This window comes from Dasypus novemcinctus, chromosome 16 (assembly GCF_030445035.2).
Source record: "Dasypus novemcinctus isolate mDasNov1 chromosome 16, mDasNov1.1.hap2, whole genome shotgun sequence".
Taxonomy (NCBI): Eukaryota; Metazoa; Chordata; class Mammalia; order Cingulata; family Dasypodidae; genus Dasypus; species Dasypus novemcinctus.
This window is the reverse complement of record NC_080688.1, coordinates 57945624-57965597: the sequence shown is the minus strand read 5'-3', so window position 1 is coordinate 57965597 and position 19974 is coordinate 57945624. Positions and strand designations below refer to the sequence as shown.

Below are 19974 nucleotides of genomic sequence, written 5' to 3'. Positions count from 1 at the left end.
TTTCTCACTAGGAGGGGTATATGCCATAAAATAGGTTTATAAGCAGTAACTCTTCATAAAGAATATTAGTTCATGATGAAGCCTATTAAAATGCTTGATTCTCTAACTTCAGACTTGGAGTGGTCTTCAGAGGGTATTTTAGTTCCCTTTAACTTACTTCCATTCAGACAAAGCTATCCATAAAAGTATCCCATTGTAATATTAATTTTAAAATTTAAATCCTCATTCTAGAGCTGCAGAATCAAAGACAGCCAAAGCCTAGACTACTTTTTAAGGTATTAGCAGAAATCAGTATCTTGTAGCAAATTTCTCATGTTAAATGTAAACTAACCTTCATGTAGTAGACCATTAATTTAAAATCCCACACACTAATCTTTCCTTTAACTTATTAAAAAAAAAAAAACCTCCCAAATTTTAAAATTCTAATTACATTGTTATTAGCATCAACTGAACCATTTATCAACTTATCTGTGCTACTCACTAGTGGCAGACTAGGAAACCAAGAACCAAGCACAACACTCATGTCTGCCAAGAGCTGAATGCAGCTGCGCACAATACCCATTAAAAGAAACCATAGCACAATCATCTAAATTCATAAATGTGTAAAAATGGGATATATCATTTTATAGAAGGATTAGCCACAGAAATCATAAACCATCTTATGATTTACAAGCAGGTTATGAAGTAAGGACATGTCTTAACACAGAAAGTCACCTCAAGGATCCTACAATCTAAGCTTCACCAAGAAAGGAATCTGTCAGTTTTGTGTACTGCTTTATCCCCAGCTCCAGAAAAGTTACTGGTATAAATTGGGCATTCACTGTTGAGTGAAGGAACGGATTTACTTAAAAAGGCAACCAAAAATCTCCCTAGGTAATATGCCTACTTGTTTGTCTTGTAATACATTATGGTTCGTTTTATGTGGAAACCTATTCTACACTGTGTATATGGGAAGCCTATATTCTTTCTCCAAGGCCAACAACCAAAACCTTTCCTTTGTGAGAAGTGCTTTGAGTTTTTGGACACTTCTACAGTCTTAAAAAATACTGTTATTATTATGCATTGACTCTATCCATTAAGATGTTGCTCATACCTTCTGTCTACCTCTTTCCCTGAGCATTATGATTATTATCTGTGAACTTTATACTCCATCATTAGGCCACTAATGGAAATATAAAACAATGGTGGCACATAACTGACTATGGTTGTAAGGCATCAAGGTTCCAGATTAACAGTGATGCACTACCAAGCACTATGAAGTACAGGCATGCCTTAGAGTATAATGGACACCTTCATGTCTCATTTCATCAGGTATTTGCTGTGACAAAGTTGCTCAGCCTCTCTACATTTTACTTCCTAAACTAAAAAGTTTAAAACTGATAACTAAACTTGTAAGATGGAATTAAAAGGGATAATATATTTAATATTTAAAATAGTATCTGATAAAATTCTAGTAACAGTAGTAGTATTTCCAACTAAGATATAGATGGGTATGTTAAGCACGTTTACTAAAACAGCTTAAGTCAAGTGATTACACCTATAGCTGTGCATGATTCTAGAAGTATGTCACTAAGTCATAGGAGAAAAATCATTGTGTTGGACAGGGCTTATACTACTTATCTAGCAACCAGGTTGTTTAGAGCTGTTTACAAATATTTATCTTAAATACCTCAAATACCTGCTTAAAAAAACATTAATTCTGAGCTTTGTTCCAAAATAAATAACTATCATTTTAAGGATATTTTTAATAAATTGATATTTACATGAACATTTTACCCAAGAGGACAAGTGTCAGAAATTAGTAAAATAAATAAGGATAAGCAACCTCACTTTTTACAACTATCTGGCATCCTTCTCTCAAGGAAAAACTGAACAACACATTAAGTTGGAAAGTACACTAACTATGAAAATAAGGAGAAGCTTCAAATGTGCAAAGGCCAAGCAGTTAAAAAAAAAAGTCTGAATTTTAGGAAATAATGATATTGAGAATTTTCACACAACTGTAAAGAAAAACTACACTACAAATTATCTGGAATTGACAGAATTTGTACCAAATTTGGAAAATGGACTTCATATGTAAATAGAAATAACAGTTTATGTATGAATATTCATTATAATGACAACCCAAAGGTTTAAAATTATCATTTAGCTATAGAATAAGTAACTATTCTACAGAAAACAAGTTCTCCATTATTCTAAATCATTTCCTTGTCTATTTCTTTCTTTCTTTTTAACTCATACCAGATTAAAAATGCTCCTGTTCAAATTCAAGAACTGGTCAATGTCTCATAAGAACTGATTTTAAAAAAAAAATTAGATGTATCTAATATAGTAAATGACAAATGGGGGGAGCTGAGATGAGAATTACAATTAAATATAGATAAGAACCTACAGAGAAGTGAAAAAAATGGTCTGTATTAGTCAGCAAAAAGGGGTATGTTGCAAAGTACCAGAAATCTGTTGGCATTTATAAGGTGTATTTATTTGGGGTAGAAATTTACAGTCACAAGGCCATAAAGCTTAAGTTACTTCCCTCACCAAAGTCTGTTGCCATGTCTTGGAGCAAGATGGCTACCAGTCTTTGCAAAGGTTCAGCCTTCCTCTTCCTCCTAAGGCTCCGTGGTCTCAGCTCCTTCGGTTCTCAGCTGTAGGTTAGCATAAAGCTTGTCTCTCTCCCCGGAACTCATTTCTTTCCAGGCTCAGCTGCTCTTTTTAGAAAGTCAGCTGTAGACTATCAGGCTCATTCTCTTCCTGGGGTCTCTGCCTTGTCTATGGAGCTGTCTCTATTTCTCTGTGTTCTTCTCCTGTGTATTTCCTTCTGGGGCTCCAGCATCAAAATTCAAACTTTCTCCTCTGCTGTGTCATTTTCTCTGTCAGTCCCCACCCACCAAGGGGGCAGGGACTCAACGTTCTACTGACGTGGCCCAATCGAAGCCTTAATCATAATTTAATCAAGTAAAAGTGAAACCTCTGAATCTAATACAATCTCATATGTTCAGAGAAACAGACCATTTTACAAACACAATCCAGTATCTGTTTTTGGAATTCATAAATAATACCAAATTGCTACATGGTCTTTAATCCAAAAAATATAGCAAAATTAATAAAAGCTTAGCTAAATCGCTCTTCTAATTCATACTTGGGCTACTTAAATCAGTAAGAATTTATGAGGTTCCTATCTCACCTAAACCAACCAAACTCTTTAGCAAATCATATAATCAATCTATTTACTTATCGTTCTCCCCCATCCAAACTTTTTTTTGGGGGGTGGGTGAATGATATTTACATTTTTTAAAAGAGAAGTTTTATGTATACAGGAAGTCATGCAGAAAATAGAGTCCCCATATACTATCCACTCTCACAGTTTTCTCTGTTATTAATACTGTACAATTTAATATGGTAGCTTTGTTACAACTGATGAAAGAATATTATTATAATTGTACTACTACTGAAGGTAATTCATATGAAGGGTCCCTGTGTTGTACAGTACTATTCTTTAAATTTTATTCTACTCAACATATTTACAACCTAAAATTTCCCCTTTAACCTTTCAAATACAAAATGTGTTGCTACTGTCATCAACATCCATTACCAAAACTCTTCCATCACCCCAAAGAGAAACTCTGTACCAATTTAAGCATTAAGTATTCTTCGAATACTCCCATTACCAGCTTCTGACTCTGTGAATTTGCTAATTCTAATTATTTCATGTAAGTGAGATCATACACTATTTGTCCTTTTTATGGCAGGCTTATTTCACTCAACATATTAGAGGTTAATCCACGTTGTAGCATGTTATCAGGACTTCATTCCTTTTACAGCTGAAAAATATCACATCATTAGGTATATACCATATTTTGCTTATCCATTCATCCATTGAAAGACACTTGGGTTGCTTCCATCTTTGGACAATTGTGCACATTGCTTCTATGAACACTGTTGTACAAAAATGTGTTTGAATCCCTGCCTTCCATTCTTTTGTATGTATACCTAGAATTGAGATTGTCAGGTCATAGATAATTGTATACTTAACTTTTCAAGAAACCACCAAATTGTCTTCCACCATGGCTGCACCACTTTATATTCCTGTCAACAGTGAAAGAGCATTCCTGTTTCTCCATATATTTTTCTGTTTTCAATAGTGGGTAGTCTAGTGGTTTTGAAATTGTGGTTTTTATTTGCATTTCCCTGATGGCTAATGAGGTTGAGCATCTTCTCATGTGCTTTTTGTACATCTGTACATCTGCTCTGGAGAAATGTCTATTTGAGTCTTCTGCCCAATTTTTAATTGGGATGTTTCTCTTTTTGTTGAATTGAAGGATTTCTTTATATTCTCTGGATATTAAAACCTTATCAGCTAAGTGGTTTCCAGATAGTTTCTGTATTTTCTGTAGGTTCCAAATATGTTCTGTAATTTCTGTAGGTTGTCTTTTTACTTTCATGATAAAGTCCTATTCAAGAAAGTTTTTAATTTTGATGAAGTCTCATTTATCTATTTCTTTACTACTCATGCTTATGGTATACAGTCTATGACACCACTGCCTAACACAAGATCCCTAAGTTTTCTTCTAGGAGTCTGAGTTTTGGTTCTTAGAAAAAAAAAAAATCAGTCTTATTGAAACATATTCATAAACCATACAATCTATCTAAAGAGTATAATCATTGCCTTTTGGTATAACCACAGAATCATGCATTCATCACTGAAATAAATATTAGAGCATTTTCATTTCTTCAAAAAGAAAAATTCCTACATCTTAATAGTCACCTCTCAATCCCTCTATCCTTTCCTCCCATACATAAGTGATGGTCTATTTCCATCTCTATAAATTAATTGGTATTTACCTTTTGTATAGGTGGAGTAAAACAATGTATAGCACTTTGTGTCTGATTTCTTTCATTTAGTCTACTTCCTTTTTTCCCACCATTGATGGAAGAATATTAATATATCACTATTTCCTATAGTCCTAGGTTTTTAGTTGTACTTTTGCCCAACCACCCTATTATCAACTTCTTGTAACATTAACATACATTTGTTCTGTTTCACAGAGAAACATTCTTATATATGTACTATCAACCATAGTCATTGTCCACAAGAGGGTCCACTGTACTATACAGTCCCATGTTTCATCTTTTAGCTTTCCTTCTACCTTCTAGTGGTATGACCTTAAACTGTCCCTTTCAACCACTATCATACCCATATATTAGGGCTGCTAATTACAAACCCTATATGTGCTGTCATCTTTATCCATTTCCGAACATTTACAAATAATCTTTATTATGAATTCTGTACAAGTTAAGCCTCAGTGTACATTCTCTAGCTTTTTTTTTTAAAGAAGTATTTTTAATTTATTTCTCGCCTCCTTCCTCCCCACCCCCATCCTGTCTGCTCTCTGTGTCCATTCACTGTGTGTTCTTCTGTGTCCGCTTGCATTCTTGTCAGAGGCACTAGGAATCCGTGTCTTTTGTTGTTGTTGCATCATCTTCCTGCGTCAGCTCTTCATGTGTGCGGCGCCACTCCTGGGCAGGCTGTGCCTTTTTTTGCACAGGGCAGCTCTCTTCACAGGGCGCACTCCTTGCGCGTGGGGCTCCCCTACGTGGAGGACACCTCTGCGTGGCAGGGCACTTCTTGCGCACATCAGCATTGTGCGTGGGCCAGTTTACCACATGGGTCAGGAGGCCCTGGGTTTGAACCCTGGGCCCCCATATGGTAGGCGGATACTCTATTGTTGAGCCAAATCCACTTCCCTCATTCTATCTTCTGGTAACTTTTATTCTAGCTATTGACTCCATGAGTTTGCTCATTGTAGTTAGATCATATTAGTGAAATCATACAATATTTGTTCTTTTGTGTCTGTCTTCTTTCACTCAACATAATGTTCTGCATGTTCATCCATTTTGTCACATGCCTCATAATGTAGTTTCTTCTTAGAGCTGAATAATATTCCATTATATGTGTGTACCAAATTTTGTTTATCCATTTTCGGTTTATGTACTCCTGGGTTGCTTCCATCTATTGGCGACTATGAATAATGTCACTATGGACATTGCCTATTCACGTGTCTGTTGATGTCTGTCTAATAGACATTCTGTCATGTCTTTGCTCTCAGATCTTCTGGGTATAAAACTAGTAGTGTTACTGCTGGATCATATAGTAAATCTATATTTAACTTCCCTAGGAATTGGCAAACAGTTTTCCACAGCAGTTGTTCCAGTCTATATTCCCATGAAAAGTGAATAAGCGTCCTTATTCCCCACATCCTCTCCACTGTTTGTAGTTTTCCTTTTTAAGTGGCCATTCTAATAGGAATGAAATTGTGTCTCACCTTGTTAACTTAATATTAATTCTTAGATATTTGATACTTTTAGTTGCTACTGTAAATATATTTTTCTTGATTTCATCCTCAGATTATTCATTACTATGTATGAAAACATTGCTGATTTTTGCATATTGATATTGTATCCCACCACTTTGCTGAACTTAATAGCTCTAGTAGCTTTTCCCTAGATATTTCATAATTTGCTAAATATAGGATCATGTCATCTGTGAGAGTTTTATTTCTTCTTTTCCAATTTCAATGCCTTTTATTTCTTTTTCTTGCCTGATTACTTGGGACAATGTTGAATAACAGTAGTGACAGTGAGCATCCTTGTCTAGTTTCTAATCTTAGAGGGAAAGCTTTCAACCTTTGACGATTGAGTATGATGTTGGCCGTGAGTTTTTCATATATGTTCTGTGTTATGTTGAGGAATTTTCCTTCTGTTCGTATCTAAGTATCTGAATCAATAAAGGGTACTGTATTTTGTCAAATGTCTTTTCTGTTTAAATTGAGATATGTGGTTTCTTCTTTGATTTGTTAATCTGGTGTACATCGATTTTCTAGTGCTGACTCCCCTCCCCTTGCATACCAGGAATATAACCCACTTGATCGTGGTATTTAATTCTTTTAATATGCTGTTGGATTTGTTTGCGAACATTTTGCTGAGAATTTTTTCATCTATATTCATTAGAGAGATTGGTATGTAATTTTCTATTCTTGTGTCTTTACCTGGCTTTGGTATTAGGTTGGCTTCATAAAATGAGGTAGTTCCACCCTCCTCTTCAATTTTCTTGGAAGAATTTGAGCAGGCTTCTCCTCTAAATGACAGGTAGAATTCACCTATGGGGCCATATGATCCTGGGCTTTTCTTTGTTGGGAGATTTTTTTTTTCACCCCCCCCCCCCCCACCTTGCAGCTTTGCTTGTCTGCTCTCTGTGTCCATTTGCTGTGTGCTCTTTTGTGTTTTTACTTGTCTTTTTGTTGTTGTTGTTGTTGTTGTTGTTGTTGTGTCACCTTGCTGAGTCGGCTCTCTGTGGCGCTTGCAGGCTGGGTGGCATTCCGTGGCATGCGGGCAAGCCTGCCTTCACAAGGACACACAGGGATGTGAACCCAGGGCCTTTCAAATGATTTAGCCACAGCCACTTCCCATCTTTGTTGGGAGATTTTTGATGACTGATTCAGTCTCCTGTGATTGGTCTGTTGAGGTCTTGTATTTTTTCTAGAGTCAGTGTAGGTTGGTTGTGCAATTCTAAGAATTTGTCCATTTCATCTGAGTTGTCTAATTTGTTGGTATACAGTTTTTCATAATATCCTTTTATGACCTCTTTTATTTCTGTAGGGTTAATAGTAATATCCCCCCTTCATTCCTGATTTTATTGAGTCACATAATTTGCAGTCTCTTTTTTCTCCCTTTGTTAATCTAGATAAGGGTTTGCTGATTTTATTGATCTCCTCCAAGAACCAGCTTTTGGTTTTGTTGATTTTCTCTACTGTTTTGTTGTTCTCAATTTCACTTATTTCTACTTTTAGTTATTTCTTTCCTTCTGCTTGCTTTGGGATTAGTTTGCTCTACTTTTTCTACTTTCTCCAGGTGTTCAGTTAGGTCTTTGATTCTAGCTCTTTCTTCTTCTTTAATATAGGCATTTAGGGCCATAAATTTCCCTCTCTTGCCTTTGTCATAAGTATTGATAAGTTGTGTGCTCATTTTCATGTGTCTCAAGATATTAATTTCTTTTGCAGTTTCTTCTTTGACCCACTGATTGTGTTTAGTCTTCATATATTTGCAAAGTTTCCAATTTCCTGCCTATTATTGACTTCCAGCTTCATTCCACTATGTTCAGAGAAGGTACACTGTAATTTCAATCTTTTTAAATTTATTGAGACCTGTTTTGCCATCCACCATGTGTTCTACCTTGGAGAAAGATCCATGAGCACTTGAGAATAATGTATGCCCTATTGTTTTGGGGTACAGTGTTCTGTTAATGTCTGTTAGGTCAAGTTTATTTATCATATTGTTCAGGTTCTCCAACTCCTTGTAGATTCCATCTAGTTCTTCTATTGATATGAATAGCATATTAAAGTCTCCAATTATTATTGTAGAGGAGTCTATTTCTCCCTTCAGTTTTTCCAGAGTTTGCTTTATGTATTTTGGGGTACCTGGTTAGGTGCATAGATATTTATGATTATTTCTTCCTGGTGGATTGCCCCTTTTATTAATATATAGTGGCCTTCTCTGTCTCTTACAAGATTTTTTGCATTTAAAGTCTGTTTTGTCCAATATCAGTATAGCTACCCCTGCTCTTTTTCAGTAATGGTTTGCACAAAATATCTTTTCCCAACAATTCACTTTCAGTCTATTTGTTTCCTTGGGTCTAAGATGAGTCTTTCATAGACAGCATATAAATAGCTCATAATTTTTTAATGATTCTGTTAGGCTATATCTTTTGATTGGGGAGTTTAATCCATTAACATTCAATGTTATTACTCTAAAAGCATTTTCTCTCATTTTATCCTTTGGCTTTCACATGTTGTATCTTATTTTTGTCTATCTTTTTTACCCTTTTGCTTAACCTTTCTGATAATCTTCATTTCTACACTCTCCAAGCTTCTCTGTCTTTTCCCTTCAGGCTTCAAAACTTCCTTTAGAATTTCTTGTAGAGTTGGCCTCGTTTATGGAATTTTTAGTTTCTGTTTATCTGTGGATATTATAAGTTCACTCATTTTTGGACAGTTTTATTGATAATGGATTCTTGGTTGGCAGTTTTTATTTCAGTAACTTAAACTAATCTAGTCCTATGGATGTGGAAACTTTTGATTATATTAGATTCACTTTAGATCACTTGATTAGACATGAGGCATGACTCAGATTGAGTCTCCACTGTCTTACTGGAGCTTGATATAAATAGAGACACAGAGAGAAATGAAACCACCATATTGATCCTGCCATGTGAGAGAGAGGACTGAGGAAAACAGAGAAGCCCCAAGACACTGGTCCCAGAGTCTGGAACCAACAGAGCACAGAGGCACTCTGGTGAGAAAGCATCTCTGATGGTACCTTGATTTGGGCATTTCATGGCCTCAGAACTGTCATCTTTTACCCCAAATAAATCCCCTTTATAAAAGCCAACCCATTTCTGGTACTTTGCAATGCCAGCACTTTGGCAAACTAAGACAGTGTAGGATTGCTTTTCTCTTGCTGCTTTCAGAATTCTATTTATCTTTGGCATTTAACATTCCAAACAGTATGTGTCCTGGAGTAGGTCTATTTGGATTTATGATGTTTGCAGTATGTTGCATTTCTTTGATATGTATATGCATGACTTTCGTAAGAGTTGGGAAATTTTTTTATTATTTCATTAAATGTGCTTTCTGCCCTTTTCCCTTCTCTTCTCCTTCTGGTATTCCCATGACATATATGTTGGTGTGCTTCATTCTATCATTTATTTCCCTGAGCCCATGCTCAAATTTTCCCAATCTTTTCTCTATCTCTTCTTCTGTCTTTTCAACTTCAGCTGTTCTATCTAGTTTTGGTTCTTATATTTAGGTCTTTGATCTATCTTCTTTATGTAGACTTTAGTATGTGGTATAAGATAGAAATCTACCTTCATTCTTTTGCACATGACTCTTCAGTTTTCCCAGCACCACTTATTGAGGAGACTATTCTTTCTCCATTGAATTGGATTTGGCACCCTATTCACAAATTGGCCATAGATGTGAGGGCTTATCTCTGAATTCTCAATTCAATTCCATTAGTCATCTGTTTTTGGGCCTGGACCATGCTGTTTTGATTACTGTTGTTTTATAATAAATTTTAAAATTTGGAAGCTTTGTTCTTTTTCAAGATGGCTTTGGCTTTTTGAGGCCCCTTACTCTTCCATATAAATTTGACGATAAGCTTCTGCAAAGAAGGTTATTGAAATTTTGACTGGGATTGCATTGAATTAGTAATTTGCTTTAAGTACAACTGGTATCTTATAACAAGTCTTCCAATCAATATACATGGAATGTCCTTCTATTGATTTAGGCCTTCTTTGGTTTCTTTCAGTAATGTTTTAAAGTTTTTGCTGTGTAAGTACTTTAAATCCTGGTTAAATTTATTCCTTGATTTTCATTGCTAGCATGTAGAAACACTGATTTTTTTCATGTTGATCTTGGACTCCACCACTTGCTGTATTTATTGGCTCTAGTAGTTTTGTTGTGGCATTTTCAGTATTTTCTATACATAGGATCATTCCTGTCATCTACAATAGGAGAAGTTCTACTTCTTCCTTTCCAATTTTGCTGTTGAATAACAATCCTGACAGCAGGCATTCTTGTCTTAGAGGGAATGCTGTCAGTCTTTCATCATTATGTTGTTAGTTGTGGATTTTTCAAGGATGCCCTTTATTGTGTTGAGGAAGTTTCCTTCTGTTTCTAGTTTTCTGAGTGTTTTTATGAAGATGGGGTACTGGATTTTGTCAAATGCCTTCTGATCAATTATGATGATCACGTGGTATTTTCCCTTCTATTAATGTGGTGTAGTATATTATTTGATTTTATGTTGAACTACTCTTGCTTATCTAGGATAAATACCACTTGATCATGATGTACAATTCTTTTAATGTACTGCTGGATTCATATTGCTAGTACTATGCTTAAGATTTTTATGTCTATTTGCATAAGGGATATTTGTCTTTTTTTTTTCCCTTGTAGTATCTTTATCTGGCTTTGGCATGAGGGGAATGAATTAGGCAATGTTCCCTCCTCTTCAGTGTTTTCGAAGAGTTTGAGTAGGATTAGTGTTAATTATTCTTGGACTGTTTGGTAAATATTTTGGTTTGCTAAAGGCTGCCAATGCAAAATATCAGTAATAGGTTGGGAATTTATTACATGAAAAGCTTAACAGTTCTGAGGCTGTGAAAATGTCCAAATCAAGGCATCACTAGAGATGCTGTCTCACCAAAAGTTGGCTGCTGGTGACCCTGGACTCCTACCATATGGCAAGGCAAAATGGCAGGTTTCTGCCTTCTCTTCCAGGCTTACTTTCTACCCGAGCTCAGCTGTGGGCGATCAGGCATATGGCTCACCCCTCCCCTCTCATTTGGGATTTGTTGCTTCAGCTTCAAGCAGCTCCACTAATTCCAGCCTTCAGCCTACCTCTAAGCCTCTCCGATTTTTCTTTCTGTGGCTACAGGCATTTCTGGAGTCTTCTCTCATATGGCAGGATAAATTAGCAGCTCTGCTGGTCTCTCCTGGCCTCTCTGTGGCCTTTTTCCTGTGTGTGGCTTTTTAGTTCTCTGTTTATAAAGGACTCCAGTAAGAGGATTAAGACCCAACCCATACAAGGTAGATCACATCTTAAGATCCTACTTGCAAAGGATTCACACCCACAGGGGTGGACCAGTTTAAGAACATAATAAAGGACTCAAAATTCACCAGGGAAGTCCTCTGGTCTTCATCTTTTCTTTCTTCAGAAGTTTTTGATGACTGATTCAATCTCTTTACTTGTTATTGATCTGTAGAGATCTTCTATTCTTATGTCAATGTGGACAGTTGGTGTGTTTTTGAGAATTTGTCCATCTGCACACAAACTTTTAAAGAATCATTATTGCTTTTTATCTCTGCTATAGCTTTGAAACCTAGGAAAATATCTAGCATTATAGAATTACTTAGTGTGTCTATTCCGCACTTATTTTATCAATGGTAGCTCAATTCTGCATTTACAGTCTACACAACCTTTATTAGCAATGTCGATATTTTTTCTTCTAGAAGTCCAGTAGTTCTTATGAGAATCTATTTTGTTTTTAATCTTGCCTTATTTTCCATCATGATCTATAATACAGTCAGTAGATTCTGAATCATCTGGGTGCCACCATATCAACAAGTACTGTTATTCCAGGGTTTTTGAATGGCTTGTTATCAAAGAGCAATACTATTTAATTGTTGCAGGCTGATAAGAACAGAATGGAAGCAGACATAGGTATATGTTGTAATTATATGATAGACTCCTGAACAAGTAAATGGAGGTTTTGAAGCAGTTCAATAAGTAGTATAAAAATCTTCACGTCATGAGTAAAAGCAGTCACACTATAATCTGTTCCATATTCATGCTGCAAGTGGCAATTTAATTTCAATATTACATCATCTGTCATGTTAATGATGTTAAATTCTACTAGTTTGTAACACTGATTTAATTTATAAATGTTTTCATGTTACAGTGATGTAAGTGTAGAAAGGCACAAAAAGGTTTTATTTTGTACATAAACAAGACTGCAACATTTACTACGTCAACAGACATTTTCCCCCTAATTAAAAGAGGCTCATGGATCACTCATAACTGAAAAACTACTTTTCAGATTAATAGTTCTTAATCTAGAAATCATGAAAAGAATCCACAAAATGGGCTTCAGTGGTCTCTAAACATAAAATTGATTTTGGGGGAGACTGCAGACTTCACTAGATTCTCAAGGGAAATCTGTGATTCAAAATAAGCCAGACGCCATTTTTATAGTAAGGAATTTGATAACTCCAGTATTCATTGGGAAAGCAATATCTTCTACTCTCCTACGGTTCAAGTGGGTATGCACTTGTCTTTGCAATTTATTCCTATGGTGGAGTTTCCATTTATTTTCTACCTTATTAGATACACACCATTACACCTTCAAGTGGTTTAGATATGAGAGGTTCACAATATCAAAGTTACAGATATACCTTCCATGGTTTTAATTATTTAAATGCATTGTTTTGCTATCAGAATAGTTCCTAATGATATTCAGCTCTTGAAGAGATAACCAATCTGAATCTTTGACAAAACTGACAACATTAATAAAGCATGCTATCCTAGTATTAAATGGAATCAGCTATCATACCTGGTTTATTTAATGGGCTCCATGTTTTTAATAGGAAACCCAGCCCTAGGTTCCTTCATTTCATTACACGTATTACTGGGATCCAAATGTCAGCCATGCAACATTATTAAGACTTTCAAAGCCTAGCGTTATTGCTTAATTATAAGGCATAAAAAAATTCAGTATCTAACAATGAAATCAATATTATGCTTTGCAAGTTCAAAAGTTATGTATTTTGAAAAGAGGATATTAAGGCTTTAAGAAATTTATCCTCATACGTACCAAAGGAAATAGCTTTTTAAAAGTTAACTTCTATAAATGAAACTAATAAGGGTTTAAAATATACAGCTCATGAAATTTAAAAGAGAAGTTTAATTAAGTTTAGGGAGTTTGGTCCTATTCAAATCTATCACCTTCAACATTCAAGAGCTAATGTACATAAAACAAACTGGCTCTTTTGACTCTAATTACCTCCTCTTGTCCCAGAGTTGCAATACACAGGGAATAAGAAGTGCTAATAAAATGTTCCTATTATTTGTGTAAATGGTATGAAGTTATTTTTAAAGTTGTAAGCTCAAGATAATTGTAGTTCTTGGATTAAAGAAAACAGAGATTACTAAAATTAATATTTAACAGTAGAGGTCTTAAATTTTCATTTTGTTTACTGATAAATGGTGACCAATCTCAAAATTGTACTCATTCCCTTTTTCACACTTCTGCATTCTCCACTTCTATCTTTCTTCTGCTGTTTCCTACAATCCACAATCTACTTTTTTGAAGACCCTGCTCAATTTCTTCTTTCAATCTATTATGATATTTGTATAAGAAGAGAATCCAGCCTCAAAACAGTTTTTAAAAGGAGGATGTGTTGGTTAGGTTCATGTGTCAACTTGGCCAGGTGGCAGTGCCCAGCTGTTTTATCAAGTGGGCATTGACCTAGTTGTTACTGTGAGAACATTTTGTGGACTTAAAGCCTCAGTAATTTGATTGAATCGATGGCTGATCACATTTACAATTAACTGAGGAGCCTGCAATGAGAGACATCTCATCCAGTCAGTTGAAGATCTTAAAAGAAGTGGTGATATCAGCAGTCAGGAGAGTGAGTTTCTATCTCTACTTCAGACAGACAGCTTCTCCTGGGAACTCACTGAAACCTTCCTCAGAGTTCCTGGCTTGCAGCTTGCCTTACAGAATTTGAACTTGTGCATCCCCACAGTCACATTTATAAATCTCATATTTATAGTTATCACCTTTTGGTTCTGTTCCCTTAGAGACTAATACAGAGAAGAATTTTTAAAAATCTTTAAAAATAATTATGGGTAATAAATAATAAGTATTATGGATAGTCTTCTTTGATATAAAAGCAAACTCTCAGCCCCCTACCATATCTAATGAATCAAACTCAAAAGCTGAGGCTCAGCAAAGTGTTTTATCAAGTCCTCTAGGTAAGTCAATGATCAAATTGACAATTTCTCTTCTATAAATCTTTGTGTACTATTAAAATGAAAAGTCACTCAAAGGAGAACTTAGCAAAGGTGGTAAATTAAAGGAGTATGGATTTGAGACTGGGATAAAGAAATTATTGAAATGTTCTTATCTTGAAAATTATGGTTCCAAATAACAGCTACATAAGGCAGTCTCACATAATGGTGGTAAACAAACAAAAACGTAATAGTTGACCCTTAAGGAATGTTTATGTGCTGGGCAACCCTCACAACACCACCAAGAAAGAGGTTCTATTTTTATTTACACACTCAGAATTAGAGACAGAGTCACAGATACCAGGTAATTTGCTCAAGGTTACCCAATGGTGGAGGGGGCAATTTTAAACCTAAATAGTTTAACCTTAGAACGTGACATATAGACTGCTATGTGAGACATTTCCACAGAATTAATACAAGGATGTGAATAAACACATAGAAACTGAAGAATGATTATTTTTCTTTACTATGAGCTTTCTGACAAAAAACTCAAAGGGTATTTACTTTACTAACATGCTCAGAAAATCAGAAGAGATTTCATCTCACTATACAAATGGATAACTCAAGATTAATAGGGTCATAACTTTCCACTTAGTACAGGTAACAAGCTTAATTTAAGTTTATCAGTGATTTATATATTGTTATAAAGTTTGTATACCATGTGTAAAGAACATGCTTTTCAGTTACACTTTCAAGTCTGCAAGAATAAAAATGAAAATTAAACCTTCTTCCAAAGAGTAGGATAAATTTACCATGTTTGTTATGAGACCTACCACAATTGATAATCCTAAATAACCTCTGAAAAGTTTCTCTAAGGGCACTCTCAGGAAAAAAATCCATATTTTCCCCAATCCAGGTCACAGCTTAAATTTTGTAACTTCCTGCTCAATTAACAAAGGAAACATCATTTTCCCCAAGTTGCTTCAAAAAACGCTAAAATTAGCTACATGATAATATGCTCACAAAGGAACTTCCAGACTTTTACATTTGTGGTGGATACACAGTGCCCTCTGCTGCAGAGCTGAAGAAACTTCAGCAAAAGCTAACTATCGAAAACCAAATAAAGCATGTGCAAAAAAATCAGTCACTGAGATTCATATTTGTATTTTTACACATCACTCTTGTATAGACTATAAAATTCTCTACATGCAGCTATGCATTTTCCTTCACATACCCCTAGAGTACTTAGTCTGATCCTTTTCTGCTCATCTAAATTTACAACAATTTCTCAGGGACAAAGTGAAATGAAATCTGAATGTCTCCTTCCTCTCTTCCCCCATCAATGACACAATGAAACTGGACAAAAAGGACACCGGGGGACTCTAATTCAAAACCACTTTCATCCAAATCAGTTATTGATTCTAAACCCACCCAAATTGGCAAATGAGAAAACAAAAGGTGCTTTATTTTGTAGAACAGGAGACATGTGACTTAACATGCAGAAAATGTTCTATCAATCTCTGTGAGCTTGGACAACTATGTAAGAGAATCCAAAGTTCTGAATTTTCAATATTGTACCATCTGTGCTGAAGGTAGAATGACCACAAAATATTGAACGGAAGATGCTTTGTGATATCTGAGGCGTTTTTACTCACAAGTACTGAAATTTATTTCCTACTATGAACTACATTTGAAATTCAGTTTAAATATATAATAGTCTAAACTATGCAAAGTATATTTACAACATATAAGTAATAAAATTTGAAACTGGTTTGAAATATGGATTGCCAGTGAAAGATGACACGTTTTAAAATTAATTATAATTTTTAGAAGTTGAGGAATACATTATAACATCTTCATATAACCAGTCTTTCTTTATATAAATCTAATTTCATTCAAACTAAACCTGAAAAGATTTATCCTTGTGAGGAAGACTTAAAATGCTAACAGGATGAAATAATTATAAATAATATAATAAATAAATGATTACGGAGCAGTTTAGAAAAAATATGGAGTTTAGAAAAAATAACTCAAAGAAACACTATTTTAAAAGAAAAATTATGTGCCTCTTACCTAAAAGGCAACACATGATTAGATTATATAAATCTAATTTCATTCAAACTAAACCTGAAAAAATCTATCCTTGTGAGGAAGACTTAAAATGCTAACAGGATGAAATAATTATAAACAGTATAATAAATAAATAATTATGGAGCAGTTAAGAAAAAATGACTCAAAGAAATGCTATTTTAAAAGAAACCTAACAGGCAACACATTTTAAGGTTGGTTTTTAAAGGGAAATCTGGAGCACCCTCTAGTGGAAAGTGGTAATAAGAATCTTAAAGCTTGTTTCTGAAAAAAAAATTTTTTTTAAAGATTTATTTTATTTTTATTTAATTCCCCCCCTCCCCCGGTTGTCTGTTCTCTGTGTCTATTTGCTGCGTCTTGTTTCTTTGTCCGCTTCTGCTGTCGTCAGCGGCATGGAAAGTGTGGGCAGCGCCATTCCTGGGCAGGCTGCACTTTCTTTCCCGCTGGGTGGCTCTCCTTATGGGGCGCACTCCTTGCGCGAGGGGCTCCCCTACGTGGGGGACACCCCTGCATGGGGCGGCACTCCTTGCGAGCATCAGCACTGAGCATGGGCCAGCTCCACACGGATCAAGGAGGCCCAGGGTTTGAACCGCGGACCCCCCATGTGGTAGACGGACGCCCTAACCACTGGGCCATGTCCGTTTCCCTTGTTTCTGAAATTTTGATTGAACTTTTCATAAAACAAGTAATTTAGACATGGACCAAAAAAGGTCATACTCTTAAAATACTCCCATCAAGACAGAGGAGAAAGTTATTCTCAAAGTCCAAAAGAAAAAGGACTATTATTTATCAATTTCTAAAAGATGAGACAAATAAGATCTGTGAGTATATTACAGATATGACACTGGTCAATAAATGCATCAGAGCATTTTAGTGGATATAAAATGATTACAATATGGAACAAATGGAATCACTTTGGCAACTTGATTATTGTGGTTGGAAGATTCAACCAAAAAGGAAGCTAATGTGAATAAAACAACACAGGAAAACTTTCTTCCAAATTACAGTTCTCTCCAAACATACACTTACTATTTTATAAATATCCTTTGTTACACCAGCAAATTAGTCAAGAACCTCCATGACAATCTGGTTACATTCCTTGGGTCCTGGATATTAAAGGGATTGCCTGCTCTGACAGAGAAGCAGCTGCCATAAGCAAATTCTACCATATTATTTTTCACTTGTATAATTTAAATTCAAAGATATGAAATTGCAGGTTAGTGAACTAATAGGGATATATTAACAATTAGGCTACACTTAATATAGATATATTATGTTAAATTCTGGGTATCACAATTTGGAAGAAAACTAACAAAGCAAAAACAGTTCTTACTTGAGAAACCAGTTTAAAGAGTAATTTAAAAAATCTATTTAATATTTTCTGTGGAAGGCTTGAAGAAAGTTGGATTTAGCCCAGAGAAGAAGAGGCTACATGGAAGAGCAGAAATATTTATTCACTAATTCATTACTTCAACACTGATTTAATGAACCCTTTAGGCACTGTTCAAGGCTCTGAAGGCACAGTGGTAAACTGCATGGGCGAGATTCCTGCTCTCACGGAAATCGCATTATCAGTGGAAATCAACAAGCCTCATAAAGGCAAAGATTTCTGTCTGTTCTAGTCAGTTTGGAATCCCCAGTATCTAAAACAATACATGGCACATAGTTGCAGTAAATAACTGTTGAATTAAATAAAGGAGGTAACTTCAACTAGAGATAAGTGCTACAATGAAAAATAATGAGTACTGGAGAGGGTAGTGTTATTTCAGACTTCTATAAGAAGATGACATTAGCACTTAGACTTAATAAACAGCCTTGGAAAATTCTTAGGAAAGAGGTTTCCAGGAAGAGGAAACAACAAGGGCACTTGCCTGAAGCAGGAATGGTTTTTTGTTTGTTTTTTTTTCCTGAGAACAACAGAAGACCAAAGTGGGCAGCTGCAACAGCCATAGTAAAGAGTTCAGATTGTATTCAAGTGGTTTAGGCAAGAGATGTCAGTGGCTTCAACCGGAATGACAGCAGTGGCAGTGAAGGCAGAGGGTGACATCATGATCTATTTTGGAGTTGAGGATTATATAGGACATGTCAACTAATAACAGATTTGATGTGTGAGTTAGGGCAAGAGAGATATCAAGAATGCCTCAGGTTTGGCATCTGAACAACTCGGTGGATGATATTGCTATTAATAGACATGGGAAATCCAGGTGAGGAACAGGTGAAGGACACAATCTGTATAATTGGTCATATGATTAGGATTTCAAGTAAGCAGTTGAATATTTGAGCATTGAGGTAAAGAATTATAAATTTGGAAATTGTTTGCATAAAGATTGTGTTTTAAAGCCATGTGGCAAAAAAGTTATCCAACAGAAGGGGTATGAGAATGATTATTCTTTGTAACTATAAAGGGTAAGGCAAAGAATAAAAGATAGAAGTTAAAATGAGTTAAGTGTGGTTCAGTACTGAGAAAGAATATTCTAACTAGAGCTGTATAGTAAGAGGCTGGCCTGCAGGCATATCAGAAGAGGCATTTCAAGTACAGAAGCAAAGACAAGATAACCATCTGTAGGTTTACTACTAAAATGATTCTTACAAAGGATGGGAGTTCACCATAGATGACCTTTGAAGTTAGTTACCATTTTAAGGGATCTTTAGAACTCTATGATTTACCTTCACTTATACAACTTTTTTGTTAATAAGAAGATTTCAAGGTAGAAATCATTGGCTTATAAAATGTTCTTTTGCTAATAATCATGATTTATTACCTGTTTTTGTCAGCAAAAGGTTATCCAGGTGCCTGTCTCCAACTCCAAGAATATATGTAATCACGCAATAGCCAGCTGCAGTAACAATATAGGAAAAAATATGAAAAACACATGAAGTCTATACATTCCACTGAATTTAAGAGCAGTTTATGTCTTACCTGACTGAAAGAAACTGAAAAAGAAATATTTGTAACAGAAAAAATATCTAGAATTCTGTCAAATTATAAAAGTCACATGAATCGAAAGTTAAATTATGTTTCAAGAACCTTAATCATATAATAACATGTGCTTACCATCTCAAATTGGACAGATACTAAAGATCACGTTGAGAAGGAGGTATCTACAGAAGGACACATAATAAAGCCTATCATCCCACAGATCAAAGAGAACCATATTGTATAGGTAAGTGCAAGGTTTTAATTTTTAAAAAATTTTCTTTAAAGAAACAATTTTAAAGTGATAGCAGATAGTAAAACAACTGCATTTACTTGAGTGGTAAAGGCATTTTATGCATTTCATATTATGATCTAAAGTATTAATAAATTATATGATCAGCACT

At 35.2% G+C, this 19974-nt stretch overlaps 1 protein-coding gene and 1 pseudogene across 1 annotated transcript in view; one reads left to right on the top strand and one right to left on the bottom strand.

The window, feature by feature from the left end:
- The window catches only part of PIK3C3 (phosphatidylinositol 3-kinase catalytic subunit type 3), a 195244-nt gene that overhangs the window by 35283 nt on the left and 139987 nt on the right, over positions 1 to 19974 (bottom strand). The window contains exon 21 of the mRNA XM_058277607.2: positions 19416 to 19490. Within this exon, the coding sequence (XP_058133590.1) occupies positions 19416 to 19490 (75 nt within the window). The remainder of the gene's footprint in view (positions 1 to 19415; positions 19491 to 19974) is intronic.
- LOC101412456 (STING ER exit protein pseudogene) overlaps positions 1 to 19974 on the top strand; it is a 131846-nt pseudogene that overhangs the window by 49528 nt on the left and 62344 nt on the right.